At 27.7% G+C, this 26,825-nt stretch overlaps 4 protein-coding genes across 12 annotated transcripts; 3 read left to right on the top strand and 1 right to left on the bottom strand.

Annotated features, from left to right (window-relative positions):
* Positions 1-386: 386 nt before the first annotated feature.
* Positions 387-21,044, bottom strand: LOC126845896 (recQ-mediated genome instability protein 1-like). 8 transcript variants are annotated; one of them, XR_007686835.1, is made up of 11 exons: positions 20,402-20,523; positions 20,141-20,331; positions 19,915-20,052; positions 18,972-19,196; positions 18,773-18,906; positions 18,507-18,702; positions 16,869-17,435; positions 16,704-16,799; positions 16,502-16,623; positions 12,172-12,336; positions 387-580 (listed from the first exon to the last, which is right to left on the bottom strand). XR_007686835.1 is itself a non-coding variant. In XM_050584904.1 (11 exons), exons 3-10 carry the CDS (start codon positions 20,267-20,269, stop codon positions 16,510-16,512), a joined length of 1,599 nt encoding a protein of 532 aa, XP_050440861.1. In that variant the 5' UTR covers positions 20,270-20,307; positions 20,398-20,444; positions 20,535-20,734; the 3' UTR covers positions 10,255-12,336; positions 16,502-16,509. The 8 variants fall into 8 exon arrangements, 6 of the variants coding, with proteins under 6 accessions (XP_050440861.1, XP_050440862.1, XP_050440856.1 ...); XR_007686836.1 differs by lacking the exon at positions 387-580 and adding an exon at positions 8,799-9,738; XM_050584904.1 differs by lacking the exon at positions 387-580 and adding an exon at positions 20,535-20,734 and having other exon boundaries at positions 10,255-12,336; positions 20,141-20,307; positions 20,398-20,444.
* LOC126845898 (short-chain dehydrogenase/reductase family 16C member 6-like) lies at positions 1,973-16,209 on the top strand. Of its 2 annotated transcripts, none has more exons than XM_050584907.1 (9): positions 1,973-2,204; positions 7,639-7,695; positions 7,797-7,947; positions 8,012-8,166; positions 11,259-11,436; positions 14,213-14,342; positions 14,517-14,631; positions 14,838-14,963; positions 15,026-16,209. In XM_050584907.1, coding segments are annotated over exons 2-9 (930 nt in total). In that variant the 5' UTR covers positions 1,973-2,204; positions 7,639-7,693; the 3' UTR covers positions 15,099-16,209. The 2 variants fall into 2 exon arrangements, with proteins under 2 accessions (XP_050440864.1, XP_050440865.1); XM_050584908.1 differs by lacking the exon at positions 1,973-2,204 and adding an exon at positions 6,312-6,409.
* On the top strand, positions 20,639-26,666 carry LOC126845900 (HMG box-containing protein 4). The gene is made up of 10 exons (XM_050584909.1): positions 20,639-20,822; positions 23,881-23,967; positions 24,061-24,140; positions 24,373-24,457; positions 24,657-24,709; positions 24,771-24,879; positions 24,946-25,010; positions 25,096-25,220; positions 25,746-25,860; positions 25,925-26,666. Exons 1-10 carry the CDS (start codon positions 20,780-20,782, stop codon positions 26,090-26,092), a joined length of 930 nt encoding a protein of 309 aa, XP_050440866.1. The 5' UTR covers positions 20,639-20,779; the 3' UTR covers positions 26,093-26,666.
* LOC126845897 (U3 small nucleolar ribonucleoprotein protein IMP4) lies at positions 21,054-22,537 on the top strand. Its single transcript, XM_050584906.1, has 2 exons — positions 21,054-22,193; positions 22,252-22,537. The coding sequence occupies exons 1-2, from the start codon at positions 21,453-21,455 to the stop codon at positions 22,450-22,452; spliced, it is 942 nt and encodes a 313-aa protein (XP_050440863.1). The 5' UTR covers positions 21,054-21,452; the 3' UTR covers positions 22,453-22,537.
* Positions 26,667-26,825: the final 159 nt, after the last annotated feature.

Here is a 26,825-nt window from a genome sequence, read left to right as displayed (position 1 = left end):
TTTCATTTAAGAAATTAAAAGTTTTATTTAAATACTACTTTGAAGTTATAATTACCATTATAATCTATAATTAATGATATTAGACACAGAGCTCTAAACAGCACATTACTTCAGTATTCACAAATCACGACTGCCGTACAATATCATTAATACATCGAGTCAAAGATCCATAGGCTAAAATAACAAGGCTTCTCTGGGGGTTCCTCATATTATAATTTATCATTTATCAACAATAAACATGTGTTACGTGTCTAGCGTAAAGATGATGAATGGGTTATTTTTTTTTTATTAATAATAACAAACCAAAAAATTCTTCTTTGCCAAAAATTAATGTCTTATTATTCTTTACACAACAAAATATAAAAAAATTACAAAGTTCACAATGATATAAACTTACAATTCAGAGCGACGAGTAGAGTGCTTGGCTTTGAGCTGTTTGAATCCGCCTAAGGAAGATGCGCTTGATGGCTTGTATTTATTATGCTGACCCTCACCCTCGTTCATGGAAAATTATCAAAGGGTAGTCGGTGATCTCGCATTGTCATTTTCGTTCCAGTGACGGTAGTGTCTCAAATGCATCCTAAGATTATACTAAATTTACAATTTTTTTATTTTATTAACGTCTAAAAGTGGCTGGGATTAAAGACCAATTCATGCATTTACAATTACATTTGCAATTGAATTCAATTGTCTTTCACTTACAATGTATGAATATATGTGAAATTGTTTACAGTATAATGAAACAATTTACATGTATAATTTATGCATTTACACAGGAAGAGTTCTTCTATAAAGTTTTAGAATGCCAACGGACTAATTTCCTTAAACAAAGAAGGTTACCCACAACACTAATTACAACTTAAAATATTTGAGTATATCACATTTTTGCTAATTTTATTGACATGATTTGAGAGCAAATTGGTATGATGACAGCCGTTTGGCCTTCGAGGTCTGTTAAGCTACATAATGACGATTAAGAGCCGATTGAATTTTGATAATAAAATAGAGTAAATATGAAATATATTCAACGAAACAATCTGCTCTTTTTCGGTCAATGCTGTTTCAAGTTTTATTTCAGCTTCTTTCAACATTTTTTTTCTGAATGTCAGAAAATTATGTATTTCCACAAAATAGTTATTTTCAAATAATTGATAAAATATTTTGACAAATATTTGATAAATTGACCTCTGTGAAAAGCAAAAATAATTTTAGAAAAAGTTATTGCAATTATTTGTTGAAAGTTATATCGGTAGAAAGAGTATTGATCTTACGTGACTTTAAAAATGACTCAAATGTATTCCCATTTTACTTCAAATATAGTTTACTGGCATTGCATTTAATTAACACACTGCTTATATAATCTGCTAATATTTGGACGTATTTCACCTTTTTAACTTCTTATTCATCTGACACCGTGATTTTTTTATAGTACCAAATCAGCTAACATATTATAGACTTAAATAGGATATGCATACTTTTACGTTTTGGCGTTGTTCAAATTTAATAAGTTATATACAATAATTATAATTATCATTTTTAAGTTAAGACATTGTAATAAAAATATGCATACACATTTTTTAATATGGTTAAGGTAGTGATTTTGTTTAAATAACTTTACAAGTACCTACAATTTGATTGTAGGTGTATAGTTTTATGAATACTAGATCCAGAATGTATGTTTTTTCATATTACACAAAAGAAATAAGAATTCTGAGTAATAATTAGTAATAATCATGACTATTTGTGTACCAAGTACTTAAATATATAAATGTCCTATTTAGTTTACCCTGTAGGATATATATATATATATGTGTGTGTGTGTGTGTCATGTGTGTTATATATAATATATTTATACCATAGATTATGATAAGTTGTCCATAATGTGATTGGCGCTAGTAGTACTATTGTAGTAGGTAGAGAGTTTTAGAGTGTTAGTGAGCATGTACTATACTATTGTAGTATATGGGAGCAGCTGTACCTGCTTATATAATAACATTATTAAAAAAAACCGTGAAGAGAACTGCTGCCTATGACTGTTGTGTGACTGTTTAGTGCGTGTACGCGACCCTCAGACCTCAGTTGGTACTCGCACGTTTTAAGTGTAGTACCTAACTACCTGTACGATATTCTTACTAAAATTGAAATTACCAAAAGTATACATTTTTACATCAATAAATACTAATATTCCATCGAATCTCGACAGGGTAAGTTTTCTTTTATAAATAAATGTATGTATATAATATACATACAGTATACTAATTACTACTAATTATATTATTTCTTATAATAAGATGTAGAAATAAGATACAGTCATAACTCATACAGACGTTTTAATTACAAATTTTGTAGCTTAGGTAGTATGTATCAAACATTATATTATTATTATTATAAAAAATTCGTCATAAATCGTAAAAATATTATTATGTTATAACTAACTTAGTTAAATCGTGGTAGGTATTAAAATTTTGGTTTTAAAACAAAAAATACATAAAATGTACTCACTTATAAAACCAGCTAAGGCTATTAAAAAGTATGTACTAAACTATAAGAGGCTTCAAAATAGGTAAATACATTTTTTGTAGTCGTTGGTTTCAAATTTAGTCAGTTTTTAATTATACCTCTTACTGATGGTTATATATATTTTTTTATGTTCTATACTTATTATTTATTTAGTATTTATATGATGGACCGCATACTAAACTTCAAGTTTGTAACCCAAAATAGCCATCAAAATTCATACCTCAAGTTCTTGAGTCACTTTTGTGGCTTTTACACAACACATTTTAGTGATAATTTTGTTATGTTAGGTGTAGACAAAGACAGTAAAAAATAAAACCAAAAAAATCCAACCCCAAGAATAAAAACTCTATTTAGAATAGGTTTTGGAAAATATTTTAAAGTTATAAATTCGCTAAAAATACTACAATAGAAATACTACTTCAATATTTTGGAGAAAATTAAAAAATCATTAGATTTGTTAAAATGCTAATTCGTCGAATCTTCGTGGTTTTTCCTCTTAAAACTAAGCGAGGACCCGAGAGATTAGAGGACTCAAGTGTAGCGCAATGAACGAGACCTGGGGGTCCCTAGTCTTAATTATGAATGAAAGATCATAATAACCATCACCATATAATAGAAATCGATACTCCTAAGTTACGAAAAAGAACTAAGTTTTACTATTTTTATCAAGGTTAAATTACTTTTAACAAAAAGATATCAGATTTTCAAGAAATTTAAGAACCATATTCTTGCTAACCTTATTCAAATTAGCCCCTCCGAAACTTGTATAAAAAATAATTTAACGTGCCAAGGAATTTTTAAGACCAAATTCGGAATTCGCGAAAAAAAATTAAAAAAATTTTAAACTTAAAAAAAGGAATGTAAAAAAAACATTATTAAGTTAAGTCATGCCTTTTGAACAACTTAAACGTTTTGATTCAAGAACAATGTTTGATATCATTCCAAATTACATAAGTTCACCATTTTGTGAAATATTGGATTTTTGTTAATTATTTAACTATTTGATTATACTGCCTTTATAATATATAGGCATCCTACCAACTTGGGAGATGACTAGATAACAGTTTTCAACATGCCATCATTACGACACAATTAAGTGATTTAACTTTTACGTTAAATTAATTGTAATATAACTACACAGTTTTTTTTCTTAATATTAAAATTTATAATGGGTAAACACAGTGTCTACATTCATAAAGTGTTTTGTTTCTTTATTTAGAAGTGACAAAAAATAATAAAACTGTAATAAAGAAAGTTTGCAACAAAATTTAAACAGGAATGCAGTAAAAAATGACATTCGTCAAAAAATGTTACTGATTGTAATCAAAACAATTTATAGTGAAAGAAATATTTTTAATACTGCTAAATAAAAGTTTTTTTTATATTATAACATGTTTTAAGTTAAAATTTAAAAATGAGGAAAAAATGTGTGTCAGTGAAATATTTAATTTGTTTTGTTTAACTATTTTACAAGACAAAACACCAAAATAATAATAATAAAAATAAATGTTGAAATATTTTATTGAAATATTTCAAATTTTATATTTCTTGAAATTTTCAAACACTAGGTGTGGTACACTTTATTGTGTTATTTAGTTACAATTTTTTAATTGACAGAAATGGCCTGAAAATTATACTGAAGCGAAGGTAGGTTTTGTATGTAAAAACGTGTTATCATTCAATTATTTGTGTTTATTGAGGAATAATCGAAAACATTAATAATATGGTTACAATTATAATAATATTGCCTTCATTGCGATTTTTAATTTTAATTAAAATGTTTAGCATTTATAGATTTGTATTATCAAGTTATTTTCAGTAATATTCTTACATACCTATGATATGACTACTATGCCTTCTACAGCTTACCTTCTCCCTACTATCCCCTACTAAGCCGACTAAACATTTTCGTTATCTGCATTATAAAAGTTTATAAAATTATTATTATTTTAAACTTGATAATGCGTGTTGTAAATAGTTTCAGTACTTTTAGCAGTCTCTCGACAAAATCGTTTAAAATTCGTGATCATCAACCAAAACAAACTTCGAATAACCAAGAGTAATAGGCCTATATTAAAACGTGACTTTAGAATGTTGTTATAGTAAACAAACACGAATAATGAATTCCTCACACCGATTAGAATAAATAATACTATCCAAGTTATCCTTCACGTATCACAGGGCTATTATCAATTATTGGGGGGGGATTTAAAACTGCACAAACCATAAAGGTTTATATTATAAGAACTAGTTAACTTCAAAAAAAGTATTTTCTTTGAATAGTGCTTATTTATGGTATGTTATAATACCTGTGACCAAATAAAATATATAAATCGCCCTTGCATTTGCTCCATTTGCTCACAGATAACCCACTTGACCTTAATTAATTTACTTCTTTAACTTTATTCTAACTCTTTTTTGTAACTTATTATTAAAATCTATGATATTTAAACTGATAAGTGTTAACACCGGTCTCCGAGTAAATATTAAAAAAAAAGAAAAAACTAAAATTAAATTATTATTATTATTATTAGATTTTCATATTTAATATTATGAATTTAAAATATGAGTTAAAGAAGTATAATTAATAATACAAATATTTAAACACATTTAAATATTACAACACACTATAATACTACAATACCCTTCACTATTAAACTGGTTTGGTATAAATACCTTGAAATGTTTTCTTTATCAGTGTTCAAAGTATAAAACATTGACGAATAACGACAATAACAAAAAAATTGTAATTTTTACAATGTTAAATTGTTTATCATAAATGTTTTTAACCTAATTTCCGTGATCTTTTGACTCGACTATTAGCTAGTTTATATTATTGTTAGGTTAACAAATACCTATAATATAGTAATTAGTATTAACTATTGAGACAGAACATTTGCAACAAAGTAGAGTTTTCAAAAAAAAAAAACAAAACTTAACAAATGTTTGGTTTTTAAGCAAAAATGCTGGTTTTATTGGAACTTATTAACTTGATGTATAGCAAAAAGTTCCTACTTTAAATGTATACATTAAAATATAATATTAAGTGACTAAAATATTTTATAAAACTATTTTATACTAGTCTTAAGTTGAAAGTCATGTTTATAGATTACATAATAATAATTTTAATTAATAACTCGTAGTAATATTTTACAATTTATAAAAAAACTATTATACAGTGTATAAATAAAAATAATAAAACTGCATTAAATAGCATTGCATGTCTGTAATAGTAAATTTTAATTAATTCTAAACATACTTGTACTTTTTATACCGAAGTATAAGTATTAAGTTATAAAAATATACGTTTTTGTTATAATGTATTATGATTTTAATTCTTAAAAATGTATAAACCTTTAGAGACTTTAAACGATTTGAATAGTCCCTATTCCCTAAGGTGCAGATTTTGCTATAAACGCGTAATATTTTATTCGGTAAATTCGATTATAAGAGCACTCTAAATAATTTATAACTATAATAATAGCGTATATCACGTATCATGTGCATTTTAAACGTAACCTATTAAAAGATGATTTAAGATGATAAAACTCACAAATGTAGCATAAAATGTGTTATGTACGTTTGAGACGATCAATAACAAAAAATGTATAAAAAAATTAATATTTCCGTTTTTTTAAGTATCGATGCGTTATACAAGACAAACGTTTGAGGGGGACTGCATTTAAAAAAAGTGAAAGTGTTTGTCTGCATATAATATAGATACACCCAACGAAAATACGGAGCGTTCGAAAACAGTTCTACGCGCTGCTAGAAAGAAAGTAAAAGTGTTTGCTATGGATATTTAATGTGCTACCGTAGCTAAAGAATATAACCTCATAATATATTTTACATAAAGTAAATGCTAAATCTTAATACGTTTTCGTTTTAAGTAAGTTAATTTTACTTTAGTTGTCAATTAGTGTGGTAATAAATTTAATAGGTATGTTAAAAATAAATGATCGGATAAGTAAGTACGATATTATTATATTGCCTATACTAATAAATATCAAGTAATTGAAGGTATTTCCATTGTCCACTGTGAACCGGAGATGTGGTTCTACAGCAATTTACGACCAACAAAATGTATTTTCTACTATATTTTAAAACGTAAAGGCGGTTTCTAACACAATAATAAAAAAATGCAAATAGGAAAAACTAGTACAATTATCCAGGGTCACCTAGTTACTAGTGGCTAATTAAAATTGTAGTTGTCTGGCTTTAATAATTATTATTACCAAATTATATACTTGATCTTTAATTCTTAATTAAACTAATTTTTTAGACAATGACATAAATGTCAAACAACAAAGTGGTTTTTCTAAATTTTTTAATTAATTAATTTTTTTATTTATTGTTGTCTTAACACCAAACGGCAATTATGTAAGTAAACATAAATATAAGATGAATATATGTAATAACAAGTATTAAAATTAAAATTAAGTGATTAACAACAAAGTATATTAATTCTAAACAAGTATCTTAAACTTAACATTAATCATTAAGGTAAAAAATACGTGTAGAGTATGGTTATAACCATAAGAGGTTAATTGATAAAATATATATATTTTTTTTTTTTTAGTTGCATCGAAATGATTTTAGTTAGATTATTAAAAAAAGTTAATTTAATTTGTGAGAATGTTATGGAAACAAATGCAAATAATATTTTACACAAAATTGTAACGGCGTGTTGAAAAAAAGACGAAAAATAAGAGTTTTTTGATAATTTTATATTAAAGCTTTTAGATTTTTTAATTTATTGACATAATAACAGATAGTATAGGCGCATTGCAATAAGCATACATGGTATTATTAAAACGTGCTACAATAAATATATATATATTCTACTATTAGTATACTTAATTCATAATTATTAGTTTTTACTTAGCCGTAAGTAATGTAAATATTTGTTTATCTTTTTTAGATACTTATTAGTTATTTCTATAATAATTATATAAATATAAAATTTTAACATACATCATAATTATGAAGTATGTGTTACGGAAAAAACATAATTATTTTCTAGCATCTAGGATCATAGTTTGTCATCAAAATAATACCTTACAATTAATTTGTTATAACTAATTAATTATGATATTAATTCGATTTTGTTTTAAATAGTTATACCATTAAACATTGGCTCACGGCGATACTACTGTCATTATCAAAATAAGAAATGTAAATATATTTTCTAAATCGTATTATAGTAATTATGAATACACTATAAATACAAAATAGATAGATGAAAATATTATTTATTTATAATTCGTTTTTTCTAGGGCTGATCAAATGGATAATCTAAAGGATATAATGGCTCTTTTGGTAGAAATATTGGTATTAATAATCAAAAGCTTTTTTTATATGGTCGAATCTGTCTATCGCAGGATAAATCCACAGCCCGAAAAATCAATAACCGATGATATCGTTTTGGTATAAACACTTATTTTTTAATCTAAAAGAGGAAACTATAAATATGATATTATTTTTGTAATAGATAACAGGCACAGGACACGGAATTGGCAAAGCGTTGGCATTACAATTTGCCGAGTTGTCTGCCAAAGTCGTTTGCGTCGATATCAACGAACAATCAAATTTAGAGACTGTCAAAGAAATTAACGCCAAATCAAAAGCAAAAGCTTATGCTTACAGGTAAATAATTATCATTCCTATTTTTTTTTTTTTGAAATTGAAATAAAACTAGGGGTGGATTTGTCATTGGAGACTAGACTCGGGACATCGTCAGGACTTCATCTAAACTTTTTGAGCTGCCCTGACAACAATTTTAATTAATTATGATTTACATCAGTCGCCAACTATAATTATTAAGAAATTAAAAATTATATAATATATAACAGTGAGTTACAAAATATTGTATAAATATTTTATAGATACCTTTAAAATATAAATTAAAATTACATGGAGTGTTCTACTCTTCAAGTCATTATTAAATCGTTATTTCAGAAACCCCACAAGTCTACTAATTCACTTTTTGAGATGATCAGTAAAAACGGTCTCACGACTCTAGAACTGTTTCTTCAAACTCCCTAAAAGTAATACAAATACTAGACTACTCACTCAATCAGATACCAGTGTCGTTTTTGCTCAATGAGATACATGGGGAGAAGAAAAAATATTTTGTAATTTCCTCATATGGGGTTTCTGAAGTAAATTACCTTACCACGACCTGCTAATTAAATTTTTTCCTTCTGATTAATCAAACAATTAGTGCTAAGGTATAAATAATAATTTAAAAACAAGCAGTTATGATATAAATTGAGTATATTTTTTATGAACAAAATCGCATTTTAAATCTTATAAGAATATTATTTTTTTTACATTTTAAAAAATATGTATTACTTTTTATAACAAGAAACGTAAATGTTGATATTTTATTATCTATATAATATATTGATATTTTATTATCTGCCCAAAGTTTCGTCCGTATTGGGATGTGTTTTATTGTAGAATCGTGGCCACCAGGTTTCAAAATCAAGAATGAACAAACTTCATCTGGCGATTTGTTTACTTCTTCTTCGTGGCACACATATAGCTTGGCTTTGTTACTTTTCAAATCGTGAATATAAAACACGTTGACTTAAAATTGACGCGAGTAAAAGACTTCCTGGACAGGTAGTGGTAATTTTTGCATATAGTCGAAGCCCAATACCGAAATGTCACCGTCAGTGTTTTCTGTGGCAATTTTCAACTCGCCGTAGAACTTTTTTGCCTTTCTCTTATGTATAATGTGAGCATTATACATAAGCAGTGAGCTTTTATAAAAATATATAACTTGCAGACAAGAAAGAATGAACACCTTGAGATGATATTATGTCTAGTCGTAATTTGTTTTTAATTGCTTAGGACTCATACTTACATCTTGAGATGACGTTGTACTTTCTTCCGATAAATTTGCATCATTAACGGGTTGAGCAGGATGAACGCGACGATTTTTTACCTGTTGTTCTGTATCAATGTTTTGCATCTTGTTAATTTTTGCTATTTATAGAAAAGAAAATGTTCCAAATCGATTTTGCAACATGGCATGTGACTTTTAAATAAAATATTTGGGTGCATTTGTCCATAATTTCTTGACGGATAGCTCGAGAAGGGACTTCTTTGATAGAATGTGCTTTCGTTTATATATTTCTGGATGAACTACATCTTTTCACCTCTTTACAGTTGGCTCCTGGTCAGATTTCGAGATGGGCATGTTTTGACACTCTACGCAAAGGTTACACTTAAAACAAAACGCAAGCATACACCGCAAAACGTAAACATACGAAAACAATAGCGTGCCGTGAACTGACTATTGCTGTGTGTGCCTTGAACTTAGTTTTAGTTTTATTAAGTAAAAAGTTTTTCAGCCGAGTCTGCAACCATGAAAGAGCATTTTCATGTCTCATTGAAGTACCGAATAAATTTAGAGTAGTGGTGGAATTATAAATAATGATATAGTATATTAAGAAGCAGTAACAAGCTATTATATTAAAACATCAAATTTCTGGCTAATATTGTAGTGCTTAATATTTGGCTTAAAACAATTCATAAAGAATTTGGGCCCTTAATTTATTTTGAATTTATTATTTAGTTCTAATTTGAACGTTGATCGTACAAAATATCTCTTATCTTTTATCAAATAACAGCGTAACGCTTTTTTTGGTAACACTTTTTTCGTTATGCTTTTTTCGATTATTTGCCACAGCTAATTCCCACCCCAACCCCATTCCCACCCCCAACCTCATCTTCATCCCCATTTCTTTTTTGGTAACACTTTTTTTGTTATAATTTTTTCGGTTAAGTGCCAGAGCAAAGACATGAAAATGTCAAAAACTGAGTTATTTATAGTATTATCAGTCGCCAATTAACGTTTAGCGCAGAAATCGCCTAAACAACTGTGCTCAGTGGGTTTCTGCGGTAAACTAACATTTCAAGGTCATAGAAAAGAAGCAAGGGCCACTAGCCATCTATAGGGTTTCTGTTGTAAGCTAACAATTAAACGCAAAATTGTCGATTTTGGCGTTAGGTTTTTTTTTTTAAAATAAGCGATTCAATTATTATAATTGTTTATTGAAGCGACCGTCAAAGAAATAAATTATTATTTATAATAAACAAATAACATATCAATGAGAAACGCACGGAAAAAATTCTAATAGTGTATATTCACGACCGGGGTTGAACCGTGAACCGGTCGCGCTAACGGCTTAATTAACATATCACACTCGGCTATTGTACGAGGAAACGCAAAAAGTATTACCCGAATTTGTCCACCCAAAAGAAAAGTTGACACCAAGGAAAAATACGTCATGAACATGTCAAAAAGTATCAAGTTAATTCTAGATAAAATAGGTGACGTGGAATTTAAAAAAAAAACATTTTTTTTAAATGCATGCGTGCCATATTTGTCAAAAATAAATTATAATAAGAAAAAATTAAGGTACGTCTTCTTAGGGTTTAACGCGTGTTATAACTTATAAATCACATTCACGTCGGGTAACTGACTACTACTTAGTGCGTTAAATTAATTGATTTCTCGAGTTTACTCAAAATAGATGGATAAACATTTTCACAATACAGTGTAAAATACCTAATAGAATGATTAATATGTAATGTTAAACTTTAATCACGATAACATGATTCGATTATAATAATATCTAATAAGTACGCTCAGACCCCCAGGGAGGTATATATCATTTTATAATGCAAAATAAATCAAAAACTAAATTACTAACCCTCATTTTTAGATGTGATGTATCGTCATTGGAAAATGTAAGAGAACTCGGCGATAAAGTGAAAAGTGAAGTGGGCACAGTCACGATACTAGTCAATAATGCGGGAATAATGCCTTGCAAACCCTTGGAAGCTCACAATGAGGCGACCATAAGAAAACTTTTCGACATAAATGTGTTCGCTCACTTTTGGGTAAGAACGTTAAAACAAATCTCAACCACCTTTAACTATTAATAGTCTAATATCCATACAAAATAATTAACTAACTATGAGCTGGTAATTATATATTAAGATTGAAATAGTTATTAATATTACTCTCTATCTCTTCTCCTCTCGTCTGCTATTCAAGATTCGTAAAAATTAAAATTGTGCAAATAGATCCCACACGATGTACCTACCTGTTCAGTGTTCTTGAGCTTTTTAAATTAATGATATTTGTTTATTTCATTCGAGTCATTAAAAATACAAATATTAGTATCTGATAATTTATGTTATTCAATAACTAATTTTCAACCTAGAATTAAAATGGTTCAATTTTGAAGGAAAAATATAGAAATGTAGAGAAATTACATTTTTAAGTTATCTGAAAAAGAGTATATAACAAAGAGTAATTAATAAATAAAATGTATATACGTGTGCGCGTAAAAGCAATAACAATTATGCAAGATAAACTACTGCAATATTTAGGTACTTCTTGTACATCTACAATCTACCTATAGCGTATACACGAGGACATTTTACTTATTGCAATTTCTGTTGCAAATTATCTTAGAGTTTAGACAGTAGCAAAAATAAGTAACGGTAACATTCTAATATCTTCGATCTACTGATAATATTGTTACTCAAATTACTACTAAAGTAACTCATTTTTGTAGGTACACAACCGCTTTGTTAATAATCAGAATAAACGTTTTACAAAATACATACATGAATGAAAACCAACAGTTAGCGGTTAGCATTAATTTGTTTCGAAAAACATATTCACTAGAGGGAAAAACAGCTATTATTGTAGTTACCACTTCTACACAGACTACTGGCTCCCAATAGATCTTCTCATGGGCAACAAAAGATTTTCCGTATAATTTATCGTTTCTGGAAACAACGAGAGTATTTTTAGAATTAACCACGAAGTTTACAACGCGTTATCTGCAAGTTTAAAGTCCACAAGTTATTTTATGATTTATACAAAATATTTAGTTATCCCACATGCCAGCATGACGCAAATGTTTCCGTACACGTTGTGATATGCCAATATTTTCCATTTATATGTTTAACAATAATGTATTTCAACAGTATGACTTATGAGATACATATACATATTTATATTCTTTGAAAATAATTTGAATAAACCAAAAACATACAATACATATTATGCACATTATAAGAAAAGAATAGTTATTTTTGTTCGTCATGACCCGGAAAGCAGGGTAGATAAAAATATAGATTAAAACATAATATTATGTGAACAGTAAACAAGATTAATTATGAAATCAATAGCAAATAACTGGTACCCAAGTGAGATAAGTAATTATTTTATGTATATTATGTTTAATCTATGTAATAGAAAGGTCGCTTCGTTAGACAATAGGCTTTATGTAGGTTTCCGTTTTAAAACGTTATATTAAGTTATTATATTTTAAAGGTTTCAATTTCTTCGATATGTCACACGTATACAATAATATTGATTAAATTATAAGCAATATAATATGTTATGTTATGTGTTATGTAATAATAACGAGAAACTTTACTTTAACTTTTTTCGTGGAGATAGAATTTATAACTTTAGTACCTACTATACATTTATCACTACCGTAGGGAGTTACATGCATTATAAATTTAAGTTATCACTTCTCTACTACCTATAGAGACTAACATGAAATATCATTAAGTACAGATTAATAACTATTAATCATCGGTAAATAAACATGTTGTGGTTAAGAATGTTTGATTTTCAATTAACACGAATCTCTTCTGAAAACATTCGATCGTTGCACTGGTACTTGAAGATGTGGAGATACAAAGATACTCTCATACTCGAGGATGGAACGTACCAGTGTAAATAAAGTTCTTGAGAGAGGCGTGGTAAAGTGGAAGAATTCTGTGGTATAAAGAAATAGCGCTATAAGTTGTTATGGAGATGGTCTTTTATAGAGAGAAGTGTCCATGGAAAATTCAGCTTAGTGCGATGAAAGACAGTAGGGCAGAATTGACAAACTGGTTGAATAGATGTGGAAATAATGTCAATAAAATGTAACGATCAACCATTTTAAGAGAGCAATGGATTGCCTCTTAAGGAGGTCTTTAAGTTTTGACCGGGAGAGTGATAAACCCGGTTAAACGATTTGGAAAAATCGATTATGTCAACTAGCAGTTATATAGATAGGAAAAGTTGTATGTTGTTATTAAGTTAAACTACCCGGACGTAAACCGTGTTGTTTATTAAAAGGATTTGATTGTGGTATACCCACACCGGGTAAATGAATTTCTGAAATACAATAATTTCAAACAATTTTGAATGATGAGCAGTTGAGGTAAGATGCTAACAGGATGATAGTTGGCAAGAGACTAGTAGATAGGAGTATTGCAATCAAGTTAAAAAAAAAAGGTAGACAAATAGGAGAATCAAAGGATAGTTATAGTCCAAGCAACAACATTTTTTAAACTTAAAGAGGAACTAGAAAGGCCTTGGATTGGCCCAGATACAAAACATAAATTGTACTTTATTTACGGATGATTTGTTATATACAAATACATAGACTGGTAGACAGATAAATAATAAACCGTGCTCAAGCCTCAATACTTGTAGTCTGTCTTATGTCTAAACTCTAAATCACAAGGGGAAAATGTAACTTAAATTTTATTTTAATAATAGATAATTTAATTTCGAATGGATTAATACTGATAAGTGAAGGTTGTATTTTAAATGTTGTTAAGGAAAGTACGTTTTAATTTAATTTTTAAATTCTAGATGCTTGATACATTTTTACCTGGTATGAAAGCTTTGAAAAAAGGACATGTAGTAAGTTTGTCATCAATGGCTGGAATAATTGGTTTGCAGAATTTAGTACCTTACTGCGCATCTAAATTCGCCGTGAGAGGTAATTATTATGTAAATTGATTAGGTATGTAACGTATATAAATATAATAAATACATCATACATATATATGTGTATATATATAAATAAATATATGTTACTTCATACTCGTGCTGAAGAATATAAAGCATAACAAATGAAAGAAATGCTTGTTTAAACCTTCATCATTTGTTTTAGGACTCAACGAAGCAATGGTTGACGAATGCCAAGAAAATGGTTTCAAAGATATAAAATTCACTTGTATATATCCTTATATGGTGGATACAGGATTGTGTCAAAAACCTAAAATTCGGTAATTTTTAATTTTTATAACAATCACGTGGCTAAGTTAAAAACATAAATCTCCAATTTATTGGTATAAAAAAAAATATAATTTAACAATTTGTTAAATATATTCAACTTTTAATATCCACCTCAAAATAATGTATTTTATGCATTATGTGTTCGACGACTTATTAATGTGTATTTATTACTTATTAAACATATTTCTTCTATAAGGTTTCCAAGTTTACTACCACTAGTCACACCAGAATCAACTGCTAAAGAGATAATATCGGCGGTTCGAAGGGACTATCTTGAAACAACAATTCCTAGTTCGTTACTACTAATAAACAACATATTTAGGTATATAATTAAAACTTAGGTAACACTGTTTAGGAACAACTACAGTATTAAATTGTTTTTAGGTGTGTACCAGTGAAAATGGCTTTTGACTTTAAAGAATTTATGGGAGGAGGTGTGGACGCTCATGAAGATTGATTCACCTACTAAAAATGTTGTTTATATATTGGTTATTGTTAAACATAATCAATAATTATTAATTAAGTTAATTAGTAATAATTAGTTAGTTTATAATAATAACGTTGTTATTATGAATTTTTTTCATGTGTATCATTAATACAGCTGGTTATTGTAAAATATAATAATTTATTGTTTTAATAATAGTTTTATAAGATATATATATATATAATTAGTTACCTACTAATTATTACATATTATAAAAAACTATTAGATATTTAATTCTTACAATACAGCATCTGGTTGAAAACGAAAATGCCTACTCAATAGTTAAGTGTTCACATGAACTCAACAAAAACCAAATAACTTTTTAAGTTTTGTATTTTTCAATTATAAGTCTATTTAAACCAGAAAGTGCAATTAAGAAGGTAAACCTTAAGTCTGACGACAATGAAATATAAAACGAGAAGAACTTCTAATTTTAGAAACTTTACTTATCAACTATCTACTTAATTTGACAATGGCATAATTATGATTTAAACATAGTAAACTGTAAAATGATATGTACTTCAAAACGCCAACTTTGTTTATTATTTTCTTTACATTTGAATTAGTTTTGACTAATATTATAATTATCATGCACTTTTATTTTATGGAATATTGTAAAATAATAATTAAAAACTATATTAATTTAATATAATTACAATAATTATTAATAAATTAATTTTTATTATCCATTGTGTAATTGAAGTAGTTATTTTTTTTAAATTTCTTAGTCAAACTAGTTTATTAATAACAATTCAATTTTGAAAATTGAAAATTCTTACAAAAAATACACAGGATAAAAACGAAAATTCCCTTGGTTTGAACAATTTAAACTAATTTATTAGTTACGTTGCCATTGGTTCTGCGAAGACTTGCTATTTGTCACAATGTGACACTATGGTCTTTAGCAACACATTTCACTTTATTTTAATTATTAAAATTTATTTTTTTTAAATATCCCCCCTAAAAATAAAAATTGAGATTGCTATAGAATCGTAAACACATATTAAAGATGTGATCTTTTTTTTAATTCACTTAAAAAAAAAAAAACTGGATCAATAGGACCACTCTATACAGTTTCCAACCAGCTACGAACTTCTAATTTGTCATTGGTATAGTATTAGGTAATAGATACTTGCAATTAGAAAAATAAATACCAACAGGAATATTAATGTAAACAAACTTTGTTATAAATTATTATTTTTAAAAATACAAGTTAATTTTATATACTTTAACATAAAATAAGAGAGCTTGAACATAAGTTAACATTTTTTCCTTAGTGTTAGAGAATTAGTACATTTTCCAACTACTCTTATAGATAGTAAAAAAAATGTTTATTTATTAAAATATACAACACTAAATTATTTTAAAAAACTTACTATTGTTTTTAATTTAAATCGTCTAATTCAACAACACAAGGTTTCTTTCCTTCTATAGAATAATATTTCAACACCATTTTACCTTTATATAAGTACAATTTTCTCTCAGCAAATTTAATACCCTGAAAAAATATTCAACATCATAAAGCTAGTAGTAAAATCCCTCAAAAAAAAAAAAAAAAAAATACAAAGAGTGTCATACTTTTTCAATTTTTTCTTTTAACAAACGACATTTATTAGGATTCTCTCTTAGTGGTGCAACTTCGTGTGAAAGAACACCTATTAAGCGTTCTAAAACCTATAAATATATTATAGAACATTATTTCTATTATTCATTTCAACTTTCAAGTAAGTAGTTATAACTTACTGGTGTTGAAAACTCTACATCTTCATGTATTGTTCCGTAACTAATTTTACCAGAACAAATCCACTTGTTCTGTTTCACTTGAATTTTTGAAAGCTGAACTGTTTTAGCTTCATTTACTGTTTTATATTCAGGGAATTCAAAATCGATTGTATCCATTTCTACATCAGTCACTTGGAATTCTAATGATGATCGTTTAGGTTGAGCATGTACTGGAGAACTACTTGCTTCTCGTTTAGCTGATATTTGATTATCAGCTGAATTGTTAGTCTCAATTGATGTATTTAAAATATTACTAGTTGGGTGAACTGAGTGTCTAGAAGGTCCAGGGTTTTGTGAATTGAAAACATTTGATAATTTGGTTTGTTTGGTTACATTAGTCTTTTTTACAGTTGGTTTACTTATGTTTTCAGGAATTGAAGTGTTAATAATGTTTTTGTGTTGTTGAGGTAGGCTTAATTGTCTTGTTGAGCTCTCTGTTGACGTAGGTTGATTTAAGCGTGATTCAAGTTCTGCTACTTGAGTTAAACATAATAAATCTGCTTCATCATCATCCATAAAATCATCAAACTAAAAAAAATATTGCAGTTTAGTATTTTATAAGAGCAACCAGGAATTTTTATTTGGGAAGTAATTTAAAATCATAACATACAAGAAGAAAGTCCTACATATTTATGACTTTAGTCCAATGAGCTTAATGAAATTATGGCAAGTCATAATGAACTAATAGCTGGGTTTTTAATGAAATTATTACTTTTTGTGTTTATTTGACAAGTGTAGTTTCTTGTGTAAAAAACCCAGCACATGGCATAGTGGAGACAGAGCATAGTGTGATTAATTTAACCACAGGATTGTCAGAATTACTATAACTGACAGTGATCAAATCACTCACAAAGAAAACTAACGTGAATCTATTGATGGTGAAAGTATTTAGTATCAATAATTAATATTGTATTTTTAGTATTAGGATAGATACAATTAGGGTTGATTGTGTCTATAAAAATTTGTTGTCGTTGTTACCCATATATCGTAATTAATAATAAAATTAAAATATTTTTCTGAAGCTGTTGGCAGTTAATTCATTCACACATATAGCAACATAGAAATGTATTATGGTCAAAAAATAATTTCCCCCTTTTTTAATTTTTTCCTTCACAAAATTGTTTTTTTTTTATCAAAATTGAATATTTTAAAATATTTACAATTTTGTATAGCTTATAAATTAGTTTGTGACAATAATATTTTCTGCAATTCCTTTTTTTTAAAAAAAGTTAACTAAATAATTACAAGGTAGTAGGAGTCAAACTACACAAACTATAAGTTAATACTGTGTCTACCTCAAGCACTTGCCACTGTACCATTGGCAGAAAAAAAAACAATTCATTTAAGTTGTTTTTGGATGCTTAAATCAAATAAAATACTACAAAACCCATATTTTTGAGTAAATGCTTAACATTTGCTTGGCCAAACAATTAAATAACTGCCTCGACTTACTACTCTATATTTTATAAAAAGTAAAAACTATACATCTAGTATGTATTAAATATTGAATTACAAAAAAACATTTCATTCAATATAAGTTTAATTAAACCTAGTTGCATTGTATTTCTATGGTCATAATTTATAACAATGTATAATTACAGAAATTATGTCATTTCCATCCGTATTACATCTATTACTTTGATTAGAAATGGTGGGTGGTCCTAAATTACTTGGTGGTCTAACATTTTCTGCCGGCCTAGATTGGATGTTTTCGTGAGTTTCGTTTGTTTTTAGAGCTGTATTTTCAATTTCTATTTCAGAAAATGTATATGGATTAGCTAATAATGGTTTCTTCCTGTACAATACAAACAATCATAAATAACTATAATGTTTCATATAAGAATTAATGATATTAATATATTTACAAAATTTTGCATAACACATTTAATGGCGCATTCGAGATCAACAGATCATCAACTTCACCGCCTATTAAATGCAAATTTTGTGGTTTGAGCAATATAACTCCTTTTCTGTATTCAACTGGGCCAATCACAGTTATCTAAATTTTACGTACATAAGCAAACAATTTCAATCCATTTGATTTTAAAGGAATAAAAGTCCTACTTTAAATCCAGGTACAAATGGTTCTTTAAGGATAGGTAATGATTCATACTCCATAGCTAATACATCTTGCTGACCATCAGTGCATGACAATTTCAACATTCTATGTAATTTTGGCTCCCAAGCTGCTGGCTTAGAATCGTTGACTTCTGAGTTACTAATATCTTTCTTAAGTATTGTATTGTATTGTGAATAACATGACTGTCCTATATTGATAATAGTGTTTACCTATATCAAAATGTTCAATTTACAAAATAAATTATTATATTGTTAAGCAGGGGCGGCTCCAGAGACTTGGTTGGGCGCGGCCCCTAGGACCTCCCGTTGTTAAGATGTAGGCAAAACTTTTTTATTTATTTATGCATTAGACTTTTGGCTTAAGGTAGGCAAAACTAAACTATTGATTATATAAAAGATATAAAGTTAATAACTATTAGTCTGGTATTACAATTTTGTATACTTATAAAATATAAATTGTGTCATTACTTTATAAACATGATACAAATTATTGCAAACAATAAAAAAAAATTATGTACTTTTCTTCTCAGTCACTATACAAATTGATCCATTAGTAATCGTTAATATTTGATACTTAACTCCCTGTTTATTGCTTTTTTCGAGGGGGTCCCTAGTTCAATAAGGTATAAGGAAGGATAGGTCTCATGTACGAACAGAATCAATTTGTTTATATATGAAACGTAATGAGTAATAATTTTTTAGGAACTACTTATTTAAAATATGTTTTGTAGTTATAAATATATGGTTTGCTCTCTTATGTGAAACCTGTGGTATTCCTATATCATTTATTATCTGAATTTAGAAAATATGCAGAACACACAACACTCCAGATGCCATTTAACATCTCGGAAGCTCTCAGCCCAAATCCACATCAAATTTATACATCATAAACTTTAAATAATAATGTTGTATTATCAAAACAACATACTTGAAGACTATATGTTCCTTGTAAAACTGTATTTTCATTGTTGTTCAAATTGGTAGGTAAACAAGATAATGAAATTTGTTTAAAATCTGCTAAACTAAGTTGTTCAGCTACCTTTAAAGACAAATCTTTTATATTTATCTGTAAAAATAAATGTTCATCATTAAAATATCAAAATATGTCCAACAGATGAGTAAAAAAATCTGTAGGTATTAAGAAGGTTGCTTACATTTTGATTGTTTAATTTAAAAAAATCTATACATTGTTTGAACCATTCGTTTTCTCTTGATACTACAATATAATTTTTTTTTAATTGTTGAGATACCAGACCATACATATCGGTACTAGAAACTGTCATATTGCCGGCATAAATTCACAAAAAACATCTAACAATGCCTAAATATTCGGACAACACTATTACTAAAATAATAGTAATTCGTCAATAATATAGATTAACAAAATTTGAACATTTGTAGTAAACTGTACCTACAATGGCCGTGGTGCATACTAAGTACAAATTAAAATGTTAAAAACTGTAACATAATATGTTATTAAAGTATAATAAAATTAATTCATTGAAACGATAGGTATCATATAATATTCAAATTTCAAATAATATTAACCATAGTTGTGGAAAAATACGCGCTCGTTAGGAGCGCGCCGTAGTCTAGACGACAAATCAAGTTCAAATATCTTATCAAAACCTATTATCTGCACTCAAATTGATAAGAGCGCTCTGCGGACTGCGGGAAATGTAAGTTGTAATACAAATACTTATTGAGAGGGATTTGTTTGTACATTCAGTTCATACTTTATGCAGTCCATAAGCTAAAAATAAATATTATTTTATTTTGATCTAAAAAACGTAATGGACAGAGAAAAAGGGAAAAAATCCGACAATAAAAATCCAAGTAAGTTATGTATTTCAATTTCAATAAGTATTTAACGCTATTAGACTAGAGGCTTCCGATTATGTTGATAATAATAAAAAATTACCAAACAGTTTAATTTATATCTTATACGTTTTGGTATTGTTTTCTTTTGAAAAAGTTGAGTTTTGCATGTATTACATAAATGATTAAACAACATTTACAATTATTAATTATAATAGATGATTTTTATTTTTTCTTATTAAAGATTCAAACAACAGACAGTATTAAGCATAGACAAGTATACTGTCATTTAGTAAGATAGTAGATACATAATCAAAACGATCATAAAATGTAAACAATTATTCCATAAACCAATTTCCACACACCAGTGTGGCCAACCTCTAGGTGAAGATAAGTTATTATTGTAAAACTTAGCTCTACTGTAAATATTATTGTTATGTTATCATATTCGGCGTGTACAGACCACAGAATAACAGATTGTAACTAAATAAAAAGTACAAGACGTTATAACCACCATGTGGCTTCGTATCACATCACTTCGGTTTTTTGTAGGTATGTGTTTTTATCATGTGAAATGTGAATAATTTATCTTTTAAAAGTCGTCAGTTTTTTGTTATTCAAGTTTTTTAAAGTCTTTTAATAACGATTATGCTACGAAGACAAGCGAGACTCCGTAGGGAGTATCTGTACCGTAAAAGTTTGGAAACTCGTCAGAAAATAATTGAAGATAAAAAATTAAGATTGAAACAGTGTTTGGACGAAAACGTTCCTATTCATTATGATTTGCGAGCTGAAGCGTTAAACTTACAGGATAAACTCGAATGGGATGATGAAGCACCAGCATTATCGGGAAATGTTGGTGGCGAAGAAGGTGGTACTGGCATCACACACGAAGATGATGAGTATCGTTGGGCTGGCGTTGAAGATCCAAAAATTATGATAACTACATCACACGATCCATCTGCCAGGCTGAAAAAGTTTGTAAAAGAACTCAGGCTTATATTTCCTAATGCTCAGCGCATGAACCGTGGTAACTATGAAATTAAACAATTGGTTCAAGCATGTAGAGCCAATGAAGTTACAGATTTTATAGTTGTTCATGAGCACCGTGGTGTTCCCGATACATTAATAGTTTGTCATATGCCATATGGTCCAACAGCGTACTTCAACTTAACAGACGTTGTGATGAGACATGATGTGCCCGACATTGGTACAATGTCTGAACAATATCCACATTTAATTTTTCATAACTTTGAAACCAAACTTGGTAAAAGAACAATGAATATTTTAAAGTATTTATATCCAGTTCCTAAAGAAGACAGTAGAAGAGTTATAACATTTGCTAATCATGATGATTATATCTCATTTAGACATCATACTTACAAACAAGTAAAGACATATTTATTTTCTGTATTTACAGTTAATATCATTAATGTTATGTTTTTAGGTGGATGGTAATAAAATTGAAATGAATGAAGTTGGCCCACGGTTCCAGTTAAAACTTTACCAAATTAAATTGGGTACATTGGAGTCCGCTGATACTGCTGATACAGAATGGATGCTTAGACCATACATGAACACAGCAGCAAAACGTAGACATTTGTCTTTAAATGATGGATGGGCTCAAGATGATACTATTTTTTCATAATTATAGTTGATTTCTTGTATATGAACTGCAAATATATCTTCTTTTTTTTTTATAAAATAAAATATGTTAACCTTTCGGTATTTCATTGTTATTGTTCTCATTAAAAAAAAAATTACTTTAAACTGTAATATATAATTAAATCATCCAATAGTCTTAGTATGTAATTTAGTTGCTTCTTTAGAGTAACATATAGGTTTATTTAAATATTTCTATCTGTCAAAATTGATGCCAGAAAATTAAAATTTTACAAAAATTAGGTGTTTTTTGGTACTTTTTTAGCTAATTTTTAAACATAAGAGAACACAATGAGATGAGGCATTGTGAAATTTAAGTTTCAAAAGTTGCTATCAAAAAAACTAACTAGGGAGGGGAGGAAAAACAAAAAAAATTGTGGAAAATATAGATCACATTATATAAAAAGTAAAAATGTTATTTCTTATTAAACCCTGTGAGAAATTAACTGGTTCATGTTAAAATAATCACCCTGTATAAGAGGCGTTGAGCACAACAACGAACTAAGACACAAACTAAAATTAAATAGGTAATGAAATTGATGAAAAAACGCTAATTTTTTTAAAATTATCAAAACTTCAGCTCATACTAAGTAGTTGGAAAAAAGTTATGCGTTGATTTGTGTACAAGTGTCAAAATCCCATTTAAACTTCAACCCTTGTGGGGGCTGGGGCACGGGTTTAAATTAATATTTTTCAAATTTTTTTGTATTTAGAAACTTTTTAGGGGACCGGGCGTCGAGGTTAAAATTCGAAAATCGATTTTTTAAGTACTACCCTAATATATATATATATAACATTTTTAGCCAATTTCATTAAAGGCATATAATTATATATTTTGACATGTTAAAATGCATATTTCAATACATTTATGGTCATTAACACTGAGCTTTTAGAATATCAATGTATTTATGTATTGAAATATGCATTTTAAAATGTCAAACTTTGCAATTATATGTCTTTATTGAAATCGGCTAAAAATATATTTACAATTGATACTTACAAATATGCTATTAAATCTAGAAATAATCCTTATAGGCAATATATATTTAAAAGTGTCAAATATGCAATAAAAGTGCCGATTTTAAATCTATTCTTTGTGAATCTAATTTATATCATATTGGGTATAAATCTGATTTCACTAAAAAACTATGCAAAGTCATAAACATCCGAGCTATAGTTATTATAAGAGTGTATATATATATATATAATTAAGACACTAAAAAAAGAATTCCTTTTTCACAACAAATTTGTATGTTGTATGTATTAATGTATTTAATTCTACTAAGCTAATCAAATATTTTAAAACTGATTTTAATCCCAAATATGAAATTTAATAATATAAGATTGTTTCCTATAAGAGTTTCATAGTTATTCTACAAACTAGACACATATTGATACTTAAATTGCATTTTAGATGAACCAGAAGTCACTGCAGTATCGCGATCTGGGAGAATTATAAAAAAATCTTCAAAATTACTTGGATTTCAATCATCTGACATTTGTAAGTATCTATGTATGGACTATAGCAAAACAATTTTGTGTAATTAATGAATATTATATTTGTCATAATTGCATATTGTTTAAATTTCTATAGCAGAAGAAAAAGATAAGACCCCTAAAACTTCAAGACAAAGTGTAAAACGTAATTCAGCTAACCATGATGCTGTCGATCAAGTATATTATAATATAACGCAAACTATTAAAATAGTTTAAACTGTATATTTGTTATTATTTTCATCTATAAGGTCATATATTGGTTGTGAGTGGAGAGTAAAGATTAAAAACTACAAATTGTTGAGTAGTAGATCTTCACAAAGCCAATAGCTTCTTTTTTCAATATTATACTGTTAATTGAGTTATAAAAAGTTTAAACATAATATTTATAAATTTAAATGTGTTATTTTAGTTTAATGATGATGACAATAGCATGGAGTTTTTAGAAGAACAACAACACACTGAAAGTAGTGAATGGACTGTAGATACCAATGCGTGTAAGTTGATTTTAATTATTAAATTGCTATTGTTTGAAAAAAAAGACGTATTATTAAGTCGAATTTGATTTAATTATGTTTCCACTAACTCTTCTGTTCTCAACTAAAACATTTAAATTATTATGTGTTTAACATATTCATAACTTGTGTTATTTTCTGTACCTATATTGAACTATTTGTATGTCAATGTTTGTTACAGATGAATACATTGAACCAAGTGGCACCTCTGTTGCAGTTGGAGAACACAATCAAGTAATACATAAATACATTTTACAGTTATATAATATTAATATATTAACCAAATTATTTATAGTTCATGTATGCATTAAAAAATTTGAATATGAAAGAACCAGGATTTGTAGCTTATGCTTTATGGGCAAAAGAAGTTCGTAAGACGTTGATAAATGCATACCCCAATTTTAGTAAGTTATTCAAATTTGTATTTTACCAACATATGACCAGTTCCTTTTCAAATGTATTTTATTAAGGTTCATCTCAAATTAGTCAGCAGCTACGAGATATGTGGAAATCAGTACCAACTGAAGATAAAAGTGTAAATTAAATATTATAATTAGTACATTTCTTAGCGAATGACTTAAAGAATAAACATATTGATTTAAAATATATTTTTTTAATAGCGTTGGGTACGTAAGGCAAAGCGAATTCTGGATCGCGAAGGTATAGATAGTGGCAGTTCCACCGATTCTAAAGCCATAACAAAGAAGTCCGACAAAGATAATGCAGACCATTTAGCCGACAATAAGTGAGCTTTGTTACTATTATGTTTTACTATTAAATTAAAATGGGTTGCTATTTAAATGGATTGAATTTTTTGTATCCACAAAAAATGATTACCTAGTCTGCTGTCAATGGTTCAAAACACCCGTATTTAAGCAAAAATCTGTAAACCAAAACACAAAAACCCTAACAATATTAACAGTGTTTATGGTTTTTAATAATAATTTTAATAAATTAAGAATTTTAATGGTTTTTTTTATTATATTTTTTTAATTTATTAGATAATTAAACAAAAAAACAGTTGTGGGCCGTTTTTATCACCAAAAAATATTTGAGTTTAAACCACTGCTCAAAATGATTGATATTTTATAAATTAGGCTGACATGTTAAAGTCCAGTTGACCAGCTGCTATACCTAATATATAATTATTGCTCTTTATAACATTTACTTGTATAATTATAATATTGAGATAAGGTATTATGAATTATAAATATATTATTTAATTTTAATTATCGTTTTATTAAGTTAACTTGTTTCTTTAAATTTTTAGGAACAAAAGTAAAATTGATTTATTTAGATCAACACAGCCAATAGATGTAGCTGCTCATTTAGCATTACTTGGTGAATCGTTAGGCATCATTGGACAACGTTTAAAAGAACATCAAGTAAATTTGTTTATTTTTAAGCAACTTAAAATTTAAAATTAATTTTGCTTTTATTTATTTTTAGGGACAAATAGCTGTAAATGGTAGTGTTTCAGTACTGCTTGATTCACTTTTGTGTGCTTTGGGACCGTTGCTTTGTCTGACTCAACAAGTGACAGAAATTAATGTCAATTCACAAGAAACCATGTCTAAACTTATGGACGACATTGCCTACATAATGCCAGGATTATAATAATGTTACATCAACCTCTGTGTTTTTATCTGTTTTCATTTAAACGGATAAAAACACACATTTTTATACTTTGTAAATTACTTTACATCACTCACAAAACTGCCTCTATAGTTAAAATAAGAAGCTCTGAAGTGTATATGCTTTGATTTTCTATAGACTTAATAGGTAAAAGTGTGAGCATTTGGGGATTACGACGAGTCACTATATCAAAAATAATATATTTATATACCAACCAGTTGTTTTACATACATATATATATATTTTTTTTAAAGTGAATGAGGTATTTTAATTATGTCAATAACTTACAAGTAATATCTTGCACCATAGAATGATCTCTTATACAACATCCCTTCATTGTGCTAGATTTTGTTACCCTATTTTCCACAAAAACAGTATTATCTATACTTTTTTTTTAATTGAACAAATAATGTTAATAGATGTTTCTACTTAATAAAACTTTTTAAAAATAATTTCGCTGCTCTGAAAGTAAGAAAATATAAGTTTTGTTTTTTCATTGCGGCATCAATATTTTTATAAATTAAAGCCCCTGACCTCGAGCTTTAAGTCTACTTATTATTTTTTGAACTTATACACATATTATTGACTTTTTTAAATTGTTTTTACATGTATTATAAGTATATAATTAAAATATACAAATTTATTTTATGTTTATATTATAATAGAGATATTATTTCAAAACTGTAAAGGTTGTATGGTCAGTATGAATGTATTA

The sequence above is a fragment of the Adelges cooleyi genome, unplaced genomic scaffold (genome assembly GCF_023614345.1).
Source record: "Adelges cooleyi isolate 19-005CV unplaced genomic scaffold, UGA_ACOO_1.1 ACOO_flye_CR_arks_rails_tigmint_CR_PRNA_8, whole genome shotgun sequence".
In the NCBI taxonomy this organism is placed as follows: Eukaryota; Metazoa; Arthropoda; class Insecta; order Hemiptera; family Adelgidae; genus Adelges; species Adelges cooleyi.
The sequence above is the reverse complement of the archived record's forward strand: the minus strand, read 5'-3'. Positions and strand labels throughout refer to the sequence as shown.